The sequence below is a fragment of the Mauremys reevesii genome, linkage group 4 (assembly GCF_016161935.1).
Source record: "Mauremys reevesii isolate NIE-2019 linkage group 4, ASM1616193v1, whole genome shotgun sequence".
Lineage (NCBI taxonomy): Eukaryota > Metazoa > Chordata > Testudines > Geoemydidae > Mauremys > Mauremys reevesii.
In genome coordinates this window covers 86,656,404-86,674,242 of record NC_052626.1, presented here as the reverse complement: position 1 = coordinate 86,674,242, position 17,839 = coordinate 86,656,404, and the positions used below count along the sequence as shown (strand labels likewise).

The 17,839-nt window shown below is 53.8% G+C and overlaps 1 protein-coding gene across 4 annotated transcripts in view; it reads left to right on the top strand.

The window, feature by feature from the left end:
- The first annotated feature begins 1,089 nt into the window (after positions 1-1,089).
- Positions 1,090-17,839, top strand: part of LOC120404241 (maestro heat-like repeat-containing protein family member 7) — a 48,240-nt gene continuing 31,490 nt past the window's right edge. Inside the window, exons 1-8 of one of the 4 annotated variants that reach the window (XR_005597883.1) lie at positions 1,090-1,186; positions 2,972-3,193; positions 5,712-5,867; positions 6,698-6,799; positions 7,068-7,170; positions 7,616-7,675; positions 8,673-8,969; positions 14,454-14,505. Coding sequence is in view for 2 of the 4 variants with exons in the window: in XM_039536378.1 (XP_039392312.1) it covers positions 1,100-1,186; positions 2,972-3,193; positions 5,712-5,867; positions 6,698-6,799; positions 7,068-7,170; positions 7,616-7,675; positions 8,673-8,857 (915 nt within the window). In the remaining 2 variants the exon portion in view is untranslated. Of the gene's footprint in view, positions 1,187-2,971; positions 3,194-5,711; positions 5,868-6,697; positions 6,800-7,067; positions 7,171-7,615; positions 7,676-8,672; positions 9,410-14,453; positions 14,506-17,839 lie in introns of those variants that run through there. The other 3 variants (XR_005597884.1, XM_039536378.1, XM_039536379.1) reach the window with 3 other exon arrangements.

Here is a 17,839-nt window from a genome sequence, read left to right as displayed (position 1 = left end):
GGCCGTGGCGCTCTTCATTCAGGTGAGCCTCACCAGTGGGTGAGGGTCGTGAGCGCCCGGCCCAGCGGTGACTGGGGCATGGGGCTGACCTATGGCCAGGGGGCAGATTTGTAGAAATTTTGGTGGTGCTCAGCAGAACCTGCCCCTCAAACTCTGCCCCTAAACTCTGCCCCCACCTGCCTAAGTCTCTGGGAGGGAGTTTGGGTGGGGAGGGCCTGGGGTGCTGGCTCGGGGTTGGGTCTGAGGGTGGGAGGGCTGGCGAGGGTGGGGATGCAGGCTCTGGGTGGGAGTTTGGGGACAGGAGGGGGTGTGGAGGGAGGGGGTGCAGGCTCTGGGAAGGAGTTTGGGGGCCAGAGTGGGGTGCGGGAAAGGGGTGGGGGGGCAGGCTCTGGGAGGAGTTGGGAGGGTGCGGCGCTTATCTGGGGCCAATGGGCCAATGGAACTTGCCGCTCATGCCTATGGCCAGGAGAGGGGTGGCCCTGAAGGCCCTGGGGGTGGGTGGGTGAGCAGGGGCAGGGAAAGCTCCTACAACCCTAGGGGTGGAGTCACTCAGTCTGGGCATTGTTACCTGTCCCAGCTGGTGTCACGGGGCTGGAGCAAGGCCCAGGGTCAGGTGTCTCTTGTTCCCCAAGACTCAGTTCCATAGAATGGTCCCTTGTGTGACCTCGGCCCTCGAGCCCCCTCTGACATCCGTGTGCCATGTGCAGGCCGGGCAGCCGCCTGCCCATTCATGGCCAGTTCACCTGCCCCCCGCAGACCGGGCGACCCTTTGGAGCACAAGGCTGCAGACCCGCCCCCGCACACACACCACTGCTCCATGTGCAGCTGAGCCTTAGTGAGGAGCAGGGCAGGCCTTGATCTCAGCTGGCGCCTCGAGGGCCGTCGCGCTAGAAGCGTTTCAGTGGGGCCCACCACGGTGACCAATCGCGATGCCCTGCATGCAGCCCATGCCGGGCCTTGGCCAGTGGAGCTTAGGGCCCGTGGCAGAGATGAGTCGCGAGAGGCCAGCCCGTTCTCTAGCTTGATTTGCTGTTGGTGTGTTAGCTCCTCAAGTGCCCTGACCTTGGCAGCGAGCTGGAAGAGCGCCATCGTGGAGGAGATGAGCGGGCTGCTGAGAGACCCCAAGACCATGGTGCGCTGGTTGGCGCTCAAAGGCCTCCTCAATCTGGCCCTTCACCCAGAGAAGGTGAGAGGGGAGGAGGGCTGGGGGATAAACCCAGAACCGCAGGGAGCTGCTGCAGGGCTGGGGTCATTGAAACCTTCCCTGGGGGTATGGCCCTGGCCTGGAGTCAGGAGCCCTGGCTTCTATTCCTGGCTCTGCCACTGACCTGCGGGGTGCCCTTGGGCAAGCCCCTGCCTGGCCTTTGTCTGCTGTTCTGCAGGGCAGGGCCTGGCTCCTGCAGAGTGCGTCTCTAGGTGTGTGGAGCATCTGGCACAGCTGGGCCTGATTGTGTCTGGGGTCTCTGTGATCCAAAGAACCCTAGCACTAGAGTAGCAGCAGAGCTGCAGACTCTAGACCCCCAGGGAATGCTGGCGACCCCAGTGATCAGGGACGCTTGGATAGAGCCATTTCACTACAATTAGGAACCATTTTTTCCTACAAATCCCCTTTTAAAGCCTCATAGGTTTTAACTGTTGACGTCACGGCTCTGTCCTGCAGCACTCGCTCCTCTGAAGAGCTCTGGAAGGGCCTTTTGCTGCTAAGATCTCATAACAAGTTTGATACCCACAATATAGTGAAGGCAGAGAAAGCCCTTGGGACTTAAATACACAGATCTGACAGCCTGGTAAAGAGGAGACAATCTGAAGGCAACTCGTTAATGATAATTTACTTCGCCTGAGAATAGGGGTCAGTCGGTTTATTAAACCCGGACTATGACTAGATCAGACATGGAGAGGGCATGACTGTAATTCTCTTTGTTATACACCATTCCCATCGTTCCATGCACTTCAGCCTGGTTTTCACTTGCTTGTGGTTCATTTTCCTTTCCGGAACCGGTTAGCCTGTATATGACCTATTTTTTCCCTGATGCCGGTTGAGATTTTGTGGGGCTGTCTTTGAAAGGTTGAAAAACCAAACACAGAAATGACTGAATCTGGCTTTTAGTAACAGCCTAACCCTAGAACTAGTGTGCAAAATCGACTCCCTCCCCTAGGCTGGGCTGTAAGGACCAGGATTCAGGAGAACCCAGGTTCGGTTCCTGGCTCTGCCAGACTCCCTAAGTGACTGTGGGCGAGTCCCGTAACCTCTCTGTGCCCGAGTTCCATGTCTGTACAATGGGGATAGAAATCCTGCCTTCGTGTGTCTAGCCTGTAAGCTCCAGGGCAGGGACCGTCTCTTCCTGTGCCTGGAAAGCCCCCAGCACAAGCCCTCATTGCAGACAGGCCCTCGAGGTGCTATTCGAACAATAATACACTTGATTTATTTGGGGTCAACGTGTTGTGTAGAGAACTTTCCACGGATGATATCTGCTAATAAAAACCATCCCCTGAGATCTGGAGTACAAGGAAGCAGCTGCTTATGTTGCAGGTTGCCGGACCCACTGCCCGTGATCTTAGCTGGCTGTGCAAAGGCTTTGAGGCTGTAATATGTCTCTGGAGGCAGGGGCGCTGGAAGACTTTTTATAGTGGAGGTGCTGCACACACACACCCTTACCCCTGTCCACACACCCCTCCACCACTAGAGCTTTGGTCAGGAGCAGGGCCATGGCTCCAGGAGGCGGGGGCGGGGGGTGGATGGGGCAAGGGGACCAAGGCTGGGGCCATAGCTGGGGGTTGGCACAGGGCCGGCAGCTGGGACCCTGTGTGTGGGGCCAGGAGCAGAGCCCTGCGTAAAACCTGGGAGTGCTGCAGCACCCCCAGCACCCCTAGCTCCCATGCCTCTGTCTGCAGGGGAGGCAGACATTGTTTTGGAAATGGCTTGTTGGGTCACTGTGGGGTGTTTCGTAAAGCAGCTCCTTGTTTCACACAGGTGGGGAAACTCCAGCATCTGCTGCCAGATGTCCTGGAGCGACTCCAGGAGGTAGACAGAGACCTCATCCGCAAGGCCATCGCCGTGCTGAAACACCTCCTCGCCGGCATGGACAGGCAGAGCGCCAGCTGCGCGGCTGTGCAAGTGGCTGCGCAACTCCTGCCGTTGTTTCATGATGTAAGGCCTGGCAGCTCACAGGAGATCCCATCAAACTGCAGACATGTGAGTGGGGGCTAGGGGGTGGGCTAGCAGGGCCTGTGCTATGGTCCTAGCCAGAAAACGGATTGTCATAAATCATGAGCCCATTCCCGCCTTCCTCTCACTCTCCATGAGAGCACATGGCAGAAAGGATGGGAACCCTGGTGTCCCGCAGGCCTACTGACAAGGATGAGGGCAGCCTGGGGACGAGGCTCCCCTTGGGGAAGGACGTGCATTCCTGAGCCTGCATGCAGCGAGGGGGCCTCTGCAGCACAGGGTGCTGCAGTGCTCTTGCTGGCTTCCAGGGTGACAAGTGATGGTACCTTGGTGAAAATCTGCCCCTCCTTTCCCTGGCCAGGAATCCTACAGCTGGCCTGTCAGCTCCATAAGGAAATGGCTCTGTCTGTAGGTTCTACAGCTACCGCCCTTTCCTCTTCTCTTCGTTCTCATGGCAGGGCAGCATCAAAGGAGGGGAAAGTTCTCCTCAGATCTTTTGTACCCACAAACTAGCCCCCGCTGGCGCATTCACCAGACTGATGTTCAGTCCCACACTGGGTGGCGAGATCCAGCAAGCGGGCAGGAGAAAGGGGCCCATCCATTACTGCCTTCCAGGGGTAATGCCCCAGTGGGGGCTCCTGGAGGGACTCCCCAGCTCTCATAATGGTAAATCCTACTCTCAGCCCTCCCGAATTCTGCTGGGACCGTGCCACTCTTTATTTAGTAGTGGCACAGGCCTGGTTAAAGCTGTTCCCAGGGTCTCCTGGATCCCCAGCTGGCCAAAGGGACAGGGCAGCCTGGACCAAGGATGCAGGATCTCGCCCTGGGGTGAGCCCTTTAAACCAAACCCCTCTCAGGCCCGGGGGGAACAGAACAGGTTCTTTATGGGGCAGGGGTTATATCCAAATAGTGTTAATGAACACAACACCCATTGTTGTCAGAAGTGTGTTGTCAGAGTGCTACCGGTGTGGTGCTCTGCTTTCTCCTTGTTGATATCACTCGGCTGCGTGTGTGTGTTCCCTCTGTGTGCTACCCCAGCTCTGCAGATAGCTGACACAGCAGACCCGACGACAACCCCCAATAACCACAGAGTCCAGTAAGATGCAAAGCCACGTCGGCTAGGTTTATTGCGACCTCGGACACAATTGCAGTTCCCTGTAGGTTTCTTAGCCTAATTCAGGGCATACTACGAGAAAGTGCCTCTTGGCAATGGACCCGGCTCAGTGGCGGGACTTTCCACTGCCCCCTCGGCTGGACAAAGGCACCGCCCCAGGGATGCATTCTTATACACAGACACAAACAAGTTACACATCACACCTGACCTATGAGGTACAACCCCTCCACGTAGCACGGTACAACCTTTCTACGTATTTAGGTGCCACCTTCTACCTTGTACATGTTGGTTCGATCAAAACAACTCTATCCATCATTTTACCCTTTTGCCCCTGTCATTGGGATGGGCCAGCCTGTTCTTTGTTATCTGTGTGGAATGTGCAAGTATGTGAATGTTCAGTACCTTTTAGGTACGTATCAGCCCTTTCCTTGCCAGCTTCTGTGAGCAGGGCCTGCCTCTGGCTCACAGCTTACCTTTGCTTTATGTTAGCAAAGTCTTGTTCATTACTTTAGTTCAGGCCTCAGGCCTCATACTGGGCCTTTATCATGGCCTGCACTTACTACACCCATCACCAGGGAAAGGCAAACAGGCCTCAACAACTGGAGGGAAGACCAGAGAGGTGCCAGTTCAACATCTGCCTGTGCCCACTGCAGTGCAGCCCTGATGCCCCATACCCCTCCCACGTGTTTTGTACAGAGCCTGCCCAGCTGACCAGCTCAGCTGACCATCTGACCATCTGGGCTCAGCTGCCCAGCTGACCATCTGAGCTGACCCCTCACCCCACCCCAAACCCCTGGAGGCTGGGTGGCTTCCAGTCATGGCATCCAAGGCCCCCTATCTGGGAGCTCCTGCACATTTACCACCCCTTGGCCCTGGTTAAATTCACCCCAGGTCCCTGAGCATGGCCCAAACAAACACCAATGGTAGGAATTTGCCCCCTATGCCTGGCCTCCTTGGCCCGGCTAGAGGGCTGCTGTGGGTCAACACCAGTGTGAGCTGGGCCTGCAAAGCGGGTGGACAAACTACACCCCCCCTTCGCTCTTTGAATCTTTCCTCATCGCTCCCTCTCTGCCGCCCCTGTCCTGGCGCTGCTCCACCCTGAATGTTTCCCCTTGGCTGACACAGGCGGGTGCTGATGTCAGTGCACCCAGAGCTGGCTGTGAGAGCCCAGGGGCAGTCTCACCCCAGCTTACTGCTCTCCCTGGCCAAGAAGTTACCAGGCCAGCCCCTCAGCTGGTGGAAATCTGCATCTCTATTGCCTTCAATGGCCCTATGCCCATGAGACTCTGGTCCCAGCTGTGGCTGTATGGCTGGGGGTGAGTTACCAATACCCCCTGCAGGGCAGACATCTCTGGCACAGTGTGCGCTTGCCCCGCTGGATGAGAATGACTGTCACAGTGTCTCCTCCCCTCCCTATATCATCTCTTGCAGGTGACCAGCAAGCTCCAGGTGCTCTCCATCACCCTTTTTAAAGACCTGCTGGAGCTTGTAAGGGGGCCCAACCGGAGGCAGATGAAGGAGCATGTGCTCCAGAGCCTGGTCCCACTGCTCCTCCTTGTGCATGATGAGCGTCCCAACGTGTCCCAGGTGAGGCCACGGGTGGAGTCTGCGTCTGAGATAGTTACAGAGCGACCATTTGTTTGGGGGGGGGCAACATGTGACACCCCCCTTTAAAGGGTCTGGCCGGTAGAGGGCAGGTGCTCAGAGCTGTGACAATCAGGCACTCAAAATCACTTGAATGTTGAGTCCAGTAGTGCCATGACCATGGCACCCCACCCAACTGCTGAGTCTTCTCTGCATCCTCTGAGCTCAACACCCCCCTGCAGCCAGGCTGAGAGATTGGGTGGGGCGAGTGGTCGCCTCACCACTCCTACAGCCACTGGCCTCCGCACACTCCTGGCTGTGCTGGTGGGAAGAGCACAACCCTGGCCATATCCCTACCAGGAGCAGGGCTACTCAGCCTCCAGATGGTGCACAGGACCCAATGTGCCCTTAGCCAGCGGCCCGGACAGCCCGTACTAGCCATGACATGCCCAAGCCCCTCCCCCCCATGCCTCTGCACATGCTAGTGCTCATGGCCCCCATCACTTGGGACACAAATGCCACCAGCACTAATGAATTCACCCCATGAGGTGGGGAACTGAGGCGCAGCCTCAAAAATATTCAACCCCCATGGGCATTAGGCACCTAAATCCCTTTGCAGCCCTGGGCCTAAGCAACTTGCCTGAGTTCCTGCACAGAGAGCTGGGAATTGAGTCAGGTCTCCAGCCATTGCCTTAGCCACACCGCCGCCCTTCCGTGAGCAGCCAGGGCAGGGGCGTTCAGCACGCACGGCCTCCTGGCCTCCGGTAACTAGGCTAGTGGCTTCCAGCTCCCATAACTGTGTCCGGCTCACCCCGGCCCCTCTTGTTTTGCAGGTGTGTTGGGACACCCTCAGCAGTGCCGCCCAATTCCTGAGGTGGCACCAGCTCAGTGGCCTCATCCAGCACAAGGAAACCTGGCGAAGCTGTGACTGCCTGGTGAGGAGCCCTCTGGCCATTCACTGCACAGCCCTCGCTGGCAGAAGTGGAGAATCAGTGGATAGGGCACCCCCAATTGCCTGGCTCTGTGCCCACACTGAGCCCCAGCCCCGGGACCACACCTGGCCCTGGGTGTGGTCCCTCTGCGTGATCCTCCCAGCACAGGAAGGAGGGGAAAAAACAGGACGTGCGCTCCACACACCTGCAAGCTGGCCTGTGGGACGGAAAGGCCTTTAATAATCTTGTGCTCCTTTGTTCTGGCTCCTAGGTGATCCACTACAAGGAGAGAGCTGATGACTTCCTGGGCCAGACCATGGCCTTCCTGCAGAACCCACAGACTCCAGTTAGGGAAGCAGCCATCAGGTTCCTAGGTAACCACAGAGCAGAGGGGTCCCTTTAGCAGAGGGGTTGGATCTGGTCCCAGGCTCTCCTCAGTCCCTGCCAGCAGCGAGAAGTGATCCCTGGGCTCCTGATTCCCTAATGAAGGCGAAGGGGTGTCAGAAACCCACAGGAGCAAGCTCACCCCAAACTGCCCTGATCGGCTGATGGGACCCCTCTAAGCCCACTGCTCCTCATGCAGTCCCCATTCTCCGCCCCCACCCCACCATGGGCTCTTGGTAGTGGACCTTCACGGCTCTGTGCTCTCCTTTGGCAACCAGCCCTGTAGCCATCTCTGGGGACTCGCCCTTTCCCCTGGGGATTCAGGAGCGTGTCCTGGCCAGTGAGGGGCGGGGGAAAGCCGCGGTGCTTGGAGGGTGACAGGCTCTTTAACACCCTTGCTGGGGCGGGGATGTGATGAGCTGTTTGTGTGTGTAGGGCTCACTGCCCGGAAGCTGGACCAGGGGAGCCAGGACAAGCTGGATGCCATCTGCGACAGTGAGTGGTCCCGCTTTGAGTACTGAGCACTAGGGGGATGAATGGCCCAGGGCTGCAGGGTGGGTTCAATCTCCGACGCCAGCAACGTGGTCACAGGCGAGAGCCACAAGGGGATGCAAAATGTCAATCCCCAACCCCCTGATCAGCTGCCCCCTCACCCTGTCGTGTCTGCTGGTTGGCATGTGCCCAGGCACTTAGCCCTGACCTCAGAGCTGTGGCCTGGTAGATCCCCAAACTGGGCCTGAGCTGGCTGGCCTTCGCAGATGATTGCCCCCCACAAACACAGCCAAAGTGGGGTGCTGCCTCCCCCCTTGCACTCACTAGCCCAGTGTTTGGAGCAGTCACCTCCACGTGGGACACCTGGGGTCAAGCCACTGCTCCAAATGAGGCTGAAGTGACGTCCAGTCACCTACCTCCCTGCTGCGTGTCCGGACTTCTGGGCAGCACAGGGCAGAGCAGCATCTCCACCACATTTGTTCGGGAAAAGGGAAGGGTGGGTGACATAGCTCAGACTCCTCACTCCCAGAGCAGATTCACAGCTGGGCCTCCCAACCGGAGCTAGAGAATGGCTGAGCTCCCTCCTCGGCATTTCCTGGAGGGCAGCAGAGCACCTGAAGTTAGGCGGCGCCTAACAATGCCCAAGCCCCTGTTGACTCTCCCCTCTCTAGGCCTAAGTGCCCATCTATGCATTGGGGAAGGGGAGGGTAAATACAGGCAGGGATGAGGCTCTCAGATACTGCAGGGAGGAGGCAGTCCTAGAAATAGTGAGTGAATGGGGTTCATTGGGACTTCTTGCCTGTGTCTGGAGGCTCCCCAGCTGTGGAGGCGGCGGGGATGTTTAGTGAGGGTTGCTGGTTGTTCCCGCTAGTCCCCTGCCTCCTGCCACCTGGCCTGCTGCCTCCTTGTTGTGGGCCGAGAGGTACAGAGCTGGCTTGGCCTGCCGGGGCTCTCCAGAGTGCCATGGCTCTGACCTCCATTTCCTTCCTTTCAATCTTAGACCTCAAAGGCTTGCAGCAGGACAGCAAGTCCTCAGTCCGATGCCTGGCTTCTCAGACCATCTTCATCCTGGAGGCCTTCAAGAACCAGCCTCCAGCCTGCTGCAGCCTATGGACATTGGTCCATAGGATAAGAACAACGTGCACTGCGGAGAGCCAGCTCATTGAAGCTGCCCAGCTGCCCTAGGTCTGGGAAAAGCCAGCCTCCCTTCTCTGGGGGCTTGGTGCATCAGAGCCCACCTGGAGCAAGGTGGAACACATGGCTTCTTCCCAACTGGCTGCCTGCCCTGCCCAGCCATGTGAGTAGTTAACTGCTCGATAGCTTTCATCATCATGTACTTTTGGACAGGTTTCCATGCACCGTGTTGCATTTACATCCTGCCCTCCGTCCCCATTTCCAGTCGTGTACGTTTTTGATGCCGTCGGCCATTTTGAAAATTTATTTTGTATTATTTTTCTGTGTTTGGCCGGGGGAAGGTTGTGTGCTTGTGTTTTGACATATTTAGAGAAAAAGTACGAATGAGTAGAAAGAGAGGCTGTAAAGGGTTTGCAGTCCCCCCCCCCAGGCCCCACCGTCCGTCCATCTGGGTGGGAGACCACACCCCTTGCTATGATACTTCCGGGTACGGTGGTTCAGGGGAAAATTAGCTCAGTGTTAATGGCTCTAGCCTGCAGTCAGGCCAAGTAACGGTAGAGAGTCTGTTTGCCCGGTGCCCTCAATCAGGGCAGGGCATCAGTCGAGAAGGGGATCTGGCCTACAGTCAGGCAGGCAGAGCAGCAGGAGGTCCATTTGCCTGGCCCTTGATCAGGGTAGGGCAGCAGTCAAGTAGGGGGGCTCTGGCCTACAGTCCGGCAAAGCTGTCGCAGTCTAGGGGAGGTTAGCTCTCTGGTGGGAATGTCAGGACAACCATCTGGCATCTGGATTCAGGTGGGTGCCAGACCAATTCAGGCCTCCTGACAACCAGGGGGGAGGCTGCCACTCCTGACGTTGAGGTGGTAGGGGCAGAGGAACTCAGGTCCTCCCATTCCACTGCATCCCAGCCCAGGACCCTAACAGCAGTGGAGTTGTCTGCCACTGGGTCAGTGGGGAAAGTCCAGCCGCCACACGCTGGCTGGCTTGTAGTCAATAACACAGCCAAACCTAATTCTGCTTCCCTTGGCTCCATCCGACACACCCATTCCGTGTGTACATGGGTTCCAGGGTTGTTGTTAACCGCTGAGATAGACAGCTAGTGGCAGCCCCCAGCTCCTCGGAGATCCTGGCATCTGGCAGCTTTGTCAGCACCTCTGGGTCTCTGTCAGGAGAGCGGTCTCCGTTAGGTCTGGGCTCATAGCGGGAAGAGGCGTCCTGCTCCTCAGGCAGCCCTCCCCGACTGAGCTGGAGGACCAGCCTTTTATAGTTCCGCTTCCTGTCCCACCCCTCTGCTTCCAGCGGGAAGGCCATGCAAGTCCCCGTTCTACCCACCAGGGGGGCGTTCACGGATCCCTCCCTGTCTGTCAGGACAGGAGACTATGCCATCTCGCTACAGAGGCCTTAAAGAAAAGGAGTTTTAAAAAAGAAAGATTGCTTAGGCTTAGAGGAAAAAAGGAAAGAAAGGTTATCTTAAATAGAAGAAAGAGGGGAAACTAGAAAGCAACAAGAGAGAGGAGTTTGTAAGAACGTGGTAAAGGTTATTTTTGTTGGGACTAAAAATTATAAGAGTAAAAATTGAACTCAATTTAAAAAACCAAAGGCTAATTAAATAGAATAGGAAATATAAAGGAAGGTTGAGAAGGTCGGGTGAAAGAACTCACCTGGCAGAATAATCGTCAACCGAGCAGCACAGCTTCCGCTGCAAACTCTGCTCTCCCATTCTTGCATCAGTAGCAAATTTCTCCATGTTGTCAGTGCTGGGCTCCACTGAAAGCTACAGAAGGAAACCATTTCCCGCCTTTTATCAGCCATCTTGAACCGAACAGCTCTCCTACGTTTCATGCCATTTTTCCAGGATTACCCATGCAGGCACCATAGCGCGGCAAGTATGTAGCCCACTCAGATCTCTGCTGCAGTCTTGACCATTGTAAATGCCTCACGCATTATCCAGCAGTATGTGAAGTTTCTGCAAAAATGGGCGAGGAAGCGACGACAGAGCGATTACTGTACTGATGAGGACATGGACACCTCTGTTCCTAGAAGCACAGCATGCAGCGATTGGGAGATCATGGTGGTGTTGGGCCAGGTTCATGCCGTGGAATGCCAATTTTGGGCCCAGGAAACAAGCACAGACTGGTGGGACCACATAGTTTTGCAGATCTGGGATGATTCCCAGTGGCTGCGAAACTTTCGTATGCGTAGGGCCACTTTCAGGGAACTTTGTGACTTGCTGTTCCCTGCCCTGAAGCACAGACAGCAAAATGAGAGCAGCCCTCACAGTTGAGAAGTGCGTGGCCATAGCACTGTGGAAGCTTGCAATGCCCAACAGCTACCAGTCAGTCAGGAATCAGTTTGGAGTGGGCAAATCTACCATAGGGGCTGCTGTGCTGCAAGTAGCCAATGCAATCATTGACCAGTTGCTATCAAGGGTAGTGACTTTGGAAAATGTGCAGACCATTGTGGATGGCTTTAATGCGCTGGGGTTCCCTAACTGCAGTGGGGCGATAGACAGAGCATATCCCTATCTTGGCCCGGCACACCGGGCGGCCAATATGTAAACTGTAAGGGGTACGTTTCCATGGTGCTGCAAGCACTGGTGGATCACAAAGGACATTTCACTGACATCAAGGTGGGATAGCCGGGAAAGTGCATGACACTCGCAACTTCAGGAACTCTGGTCTGTTGGAACAGCTGCAGGAAGGACTTACTTCCCAGACAAGAAAATTACTGTTGGGGATGTGGAAATGCCTATAGTTATCCTGGGGGACCCAGCCTACCCCTTAATGCCATGGCTCATGAAGTCGTACACAGGCACCCTGGACAGTAGTAAGGAGCAGTTCAACTATAGGCTAAGCAAATGCAGGATGGTGGTCGAATGTGCTTTTGGACGTTTGAAAGAGCGCTGGCGCAGTTTACTGACTTGGTTAGATCTCAGCACAACCAATACTCAATTGTAATTGCTGTTTGTTGTGTGCTCCACAATATCTGTGAGAGTAAGGGGAGACGTTTATGGCGGAATGGGAGGTTGAGGCAACTTGCCTGGTGGCCAATTTCGCACAGCCAGAGAACAAGGCGATTAGAAGAGTGCAGCAGGGTGTGCTGTGCATCAGAGAAGCTTTGAAAGACAGTTTCATGATTGGCCAGGGTACAGTGTGACACTTGTGTTTGTTTATCTTGAAGTTACCCGCCCCCTATATATATGAAAGGAAATAAAGTCACAATTGTTTAAAAACCATTCTTTAGTATTCATTGCACAACACATGGAGAGAAATCAGAAGGTAAATGGGGGGAGGAGGGGTTGGGTTATGGGGGTGGAGAAGAAGGGAAGGAGAAGTCCAGAAACCAAATCAAAAGTTCACATATGCCAACTTTCTGCTGCTTGGGTGAGCCTCTGGGGTTGAGTGTGTGAGTCCCCTTAGACCTCCCCCGTCGTGTTCTTGGGCGTCTGGGTGAGGAGGCTATGGAACTTGGGGAGGAGGGAGGGCAGTTATACAGGGGAAGCAGCGGCAATCTGTGATCTTTCTGCCTTTCCTGCATTAGATCCACCATACAGGGCAGCATGTCAGTTTGCTCCCCCATGAGCTCGACCATAGTGTCCTGCCTGCTCTCATCGCGCGCGTCCCTCCTCTCTTCGTGTTCCTGTAATGCATTACGTGACTGCGCAATTGTTTACCACCACGCATTCAGCGGGGCCCTATCAGCGCTGGAGGACTGCATGAGCTTGGCGAATATGTCGTCCCGAGTTCCTTTTTTCTGCCTTCTAATCTGGACCAGCCTCTTGGATGGAGTAGATTGGGGCTGCGTTGAAACATTTGCACCTGCAGGAGGAGAAAAAAGAAGAGTAGTATTTTAAAAGATACATTTCAGAGAACAAAGGACACACTGTTTCTCAGTGAAACAGGCAATTCATAGTACACAGCACATCACACACAGCCGGGCAACAGAATTCAGCTTGCAGCCAGCCATGGTAAGCCCTAGGGGCACACGGGGTTCTGTTTCTTCCGCATTCATTTCAATACTTTCAAACTGCTGGGCCCCCTTTCTCATAGCAAGCAATGCCTGGTAGGTTTGCAGTATAAAAGGAGGTCCTGCAGGCTCTCTGGGATGATTGCTTCACACAACACACACACACAGACTTGCACCCACTGCGTGGCTCCGATGAGGCTCTGAGCAGGGATGAGCCCTTTAAACTAAACGCAAACAGCCCAACGTGGCTGTGTTTTACCAAACCCCCACCCCGCCACCGCAACTCTCCGATCTCGCTCACGCGCAAGAAGTACCTTCGCCAGGATCATGGAAGTGGGGGTGGGGCTATTGGCTCCTGCATTAAGAATAGTTCCTGACTAGGGATGAAAATGGATTCCCCACTTACCGCCTGTGCACTGTCCTCCTCCTCCTCCTCTTCGTCCTCCAATAACTCATCCTCCTCGCTCCGTTCAACTTCCTCCTTGGAGATATCCACGGACAGTGGTGGGGTAGTGGTGTCGTCACCCCCATAACTGCATGCAGCTCACGGTAGAAGCGGCATGTATGCGGCTGTGACCCACAGCGCCCATTTGCCTCCCTGGCATTTTGGTACGCTTGCCTGAGCTCCCTGATTTTTGTACAACACTGCTCTGTGTCCCTGGAGTAGCCTCTTTCCGTCATGGCCCTGGAGACTTTAGCGTACGTATTTGCGTTCTTTTCTTTTTAACGTAGTTCTGCCATAACAGATTTTTCTCCCCAACATTCGATGAAATCCAGTACCTCCCATTCGGACCATTCTGGAGCTCATCTGCGAATCCGGGACTGCGTGGTCTCTTGTGATGGTGCTCTCTGCATGATTGCCTATGATAGTGGACTGTGCTGCTGGTCACCTGTGCTGCTGGTGACCAAACAGGAAATGAAATTCAAAAGTTCCTGGGGCTTTTCCTACCCACCTGGCTAGTGCATCAGAGTTGAGAGTGTTGTCCACAGCAGTCACAAGGAAACATTCTGGGATACTTCCTGGAAGCCAATAACTTCGAATTGCATCCACACTACTTTTAATCCAGGATTGCGATCTCGATTTAAGCGCTACTCTACTTGCCGAGGTGGAGTACAGAAATTGGATTAAAGAGCCCTTTAAATCGAAGAAACCAGTTTGGTCATGTGGAAGGAATGATTTTTTTTCTCCAAATTAACTCGGCTAATTCCGAAATAAATGAGTAGTGTAGACCAGGCTTGAGAGAGGGAGAGTATAGAAAACAGCAAGAGATCGTTTTTGGTTAGTGAGAGAAGGACAGTATAGAAAGCTGCAGGGAGGGGACACGGGGGAAGAGAGAACTTACCCTTGTGGCTGCCTCTGGGAAAAGAGGCTCACAGCCGCCAGCATGGTTATCTCCGCCTCTCGGGCGGACCAATCAGAAACTGTTCTACAGCTGCGTCATAGAATTAATTTCTCTGAACCAAACCTATCAATCCAAGATTTTTAAACAATAGCCCTCTCCCTCCCCTCCCCTCACTACCCACCCCCTTTAACTGCCTTATTCTTATCTAAAAAAACAGGCCCAAAGTATCTTTCCTGAGATGAGAGAGAGAGAGATGTGGTGTATGGAGATAGATAGATAGATAGATAGCCCTATTGGCTTTACGCCCTTTTACATTTTATGTGATTTTTCTCTAATCTCAGCTCCTTGAACTTTTTCATGGTCCAAAGCGAACAACAACCCTGGAACCCATGCACACATGGAATTGGCGTGTAGGAAGGAGCCCAGGGAAGCTGAACTGGGTTCAGATGTGTTATTGACTACAAGCCAGCCAGCGTGTTATGGTTGGACTTTCCCTGCTGACCCAGTGGCGGACCACTCCACCGCTGTTAGGGCCCTGAGCTGGGACGCAGTGGAACGAGAGGGCCTGGGTTCCTCTAACCCTACCACTCCAACGTCAGGAGCAGCAGCCTCCCCACCTGGTTGTCAGGAGGCCTGAATTGGTCTGGCACCCGCCTGAATCCGGATGCCAGACGGTTGTGCTGACTCTCCCACCAGAGAGCTAACCTCTCCTGGACTGTGACAGCTCTGCTGGACTGTAGGCCAGAGCCCCCCTACTTGACTGCTGCCCTACCCTGATCAAGGGCCAGGCAAATGGACCTCCTGCTGCTCTGCCTGCCTGACTGTAGGCCAGAGCCCTTTCTTGATTGACGCCCTGCCCTGATTGAGGGCCCCGGGCAAACAGACTCTCTACCGTTACTTGGTCTGACTGCAGGCTAGAGCCATTAACACTGAGCTAATTGTCCCCTGAACCAAGGTACCCCCGGAAGTATCGTAGCGAGGGGCATGGTCAAAGGGGCTGACGGTGCCAGAAATGGGGATGGGGTGTGGAAACCTGCCAAAAACTGTATGGTGATGAAAGCTATCAAATGGTTAACTACTTTGTAACGGGCCGGTGTGGCTCCCCTCCTCCCCTGGGAGGGTTGAGCCCCGGACACCGGAAGGGGCGGGGCTACAGAACAGTGAGCCCGCCCCTCAGAGGGTCAGGCGGTGACCCAGAAGTATAAAAGCTGGCCATCCGAGCTCAGTCAGAGCCCAGGCACCGCTGGGAGCAGACCTGCCCGAGGGAGCTCGTGACTGGGAAGCCACTGGGGCCCAGAGCAGTTGCCCGGACTGGCCGGAGCTTCCCCTCACTCGCTACCGGGAGGACCCGCCAGAGATTCCCCGTGCCACCTACGACGAGGAGCCACCGGAGACTTCCCCTCTCCACTGTTGTTACCCCGAGGAACCACCGGAGCAGCACTGGCCGGACTTCCCCGAGGAACTGCCGGATCTACCCCCCACCCGGGCTGCGAGGAGCCCATGCTGTGGGACTTCCCAGGAGTGGACGCCGCGGACCAGGTAGGCCCAGAGGGGGAAATTGGAAGTGGCCCGGGGGCAGCCGACCCTAGTCAGGCTGCAGATCAACCCATACCCATGTCAGTGTGTTGCGGTCAGGATCCCCACTGACCGTCAGCCGTGGTAGCCGCTGCCTAGGACCCCGGGCCGGGACGCAGTGGAGTGAATGGGCCTGCGTCCCCACTGCCACCCCACTGATGGGTGGCAGTTTTCCCCCTCACCTAAAGTGACCATACGTACTGGTTTTACCAGTACAGTACTGGTTTTTTGGACAGTGGTCTGGTTAGTCGTGAGATGTAACCAGTACAGTTTAGGACTACAAAATCAAAAATTATTAATTTATCAAAAGATTGAGTACATCAAATCAATCCTTGATAAACCAGCCTAAATCAATTTTATTAATTTATCCTAGTTTTAGTTTTATTTTACATGACGGTTCTTGTCGTTGGATCTTGGCAATACTCAGCATTCAGCACACGCACTCTCACTATATTGTGGCCGCGGCGACTCTTTGATAATACTCCCGCGCATTACATACAGCCCAACCGTGGGAACTCGATGATGATGTCATCACACAGAGCCCGCCAAAATCGACCAATTCGGTGTTAGCTTCGGACTATAAAAGGCCCTCCGCAGCACAAGACAGGCACCAGTGATCTGGCATCTTCGGACCGTGACACTGGCCCTCAGAGCTCCGCGCTCTCTCGGTTACTCGAGCTTTTCACTCCGCCGTTTTCACGGCGCACCTCGCTGCTTCGCCAGGACCCGATGACTTCGCCCCTTTGGACCAGGACCGGCGTCTTCGCCCCCCTCGATCCTGGACCGGTGACTTCACCCCCTCGGACCAAGACCGACATCCGACGAAGTTTGTAATAATTGTTTATTTTTGGACACCCATGGCGCCAAAACGACGAAAGTGCGTCTTCAATGACAAGTTAAAATCGAAATATACATTCATCAAAGCAAGTACTAATAATGACAATAGTGAGGTGGAATGTGTAAAATGCAGAAGTATATTTTCTATTGCAAACAGTGGAAAAACCGACATTGAAAACCACATACAAACAGTCAAACATAAACGGGCCGTGTCTGCAGCAATTGCAAGTACGAGTGTGACATCATATTTTAAGAAAAAAACAATTTGAAGATGCTGAAAGAAAACTAGCTGCAGCTGAAGGTTTATGGGCGTACCACACAGTAATGCATAATCACTCATTCCGATCAATGGATTGTACCTGCAAACTGATTAAAACATGTTTTGATGCCAGGTTTACATGTTCTAGAACAAAATGCGAGGCAATAGTTACCGATGTGCTGGTGCCTTATGCGAAACAGTTATTGGAAGAGGATTTAGATGCTGCAAATTTTATTTCTATTTATTTGGATGCATCAAACCACAAGGAAGTAAAGTTGATTCCCATAATAAGAAGATATTTTTCATACCAGTCTGGAATACACGTCAATTTTGGAAGTAAGAGATTTGCCAGGCGAAACATCTGACATAGTTACTGATTATATTTTGGAAGTGTTAAAAAAGTATCGTTTAGATACCAAGGTACTTGGATTTTGTGCTGACAACACCAATACTAACTTTGAAGGAATGCGAAGAAGTGGGAAAAATAACATTTTTACCAAGCTGAAATCAAATTTGGGTGGAAGAGAGCTTGTGGGAATTGGTTGTGCCGCTCATATTTTGAACAATGCTATACAAACTACAGGCGACTGTGTACCAATTGATGTGCAAACTTTCATCACCAAGTTTTATTCATACTTTTATATATATACAGTGCGCGTTAATGAATTGAAAGAATTTTGTGAATTCGTGGACATCGAATATAAGAAAGTCTTGGGATACAGTGTCACATGATGGTTGGCGTTACGACCCGCGATTGAGCGCGTCCTACAAATATATCCTGCCCATAAATCATATTTTGCCTCAAATGAGAAGAGCCCCACAATTATCACAAATTATTTTGATAATTCAGAGACAGAGTCTTGGCTTTACTTTTTGCATAACGTGTCATCAATGTTCCACAATGCTATTTTGAAAATAGAAGGACAGGAGATTTCTATTATAGAAACTAGCAATATTTACAGTGACTTAAAAACAAAATTAGCTGACAGAAAAGCCAACATTTTCTTACCGTTACAGGTGCGGCAAAATTTGAAGCAGCTTGAGGAAGAAGTCATA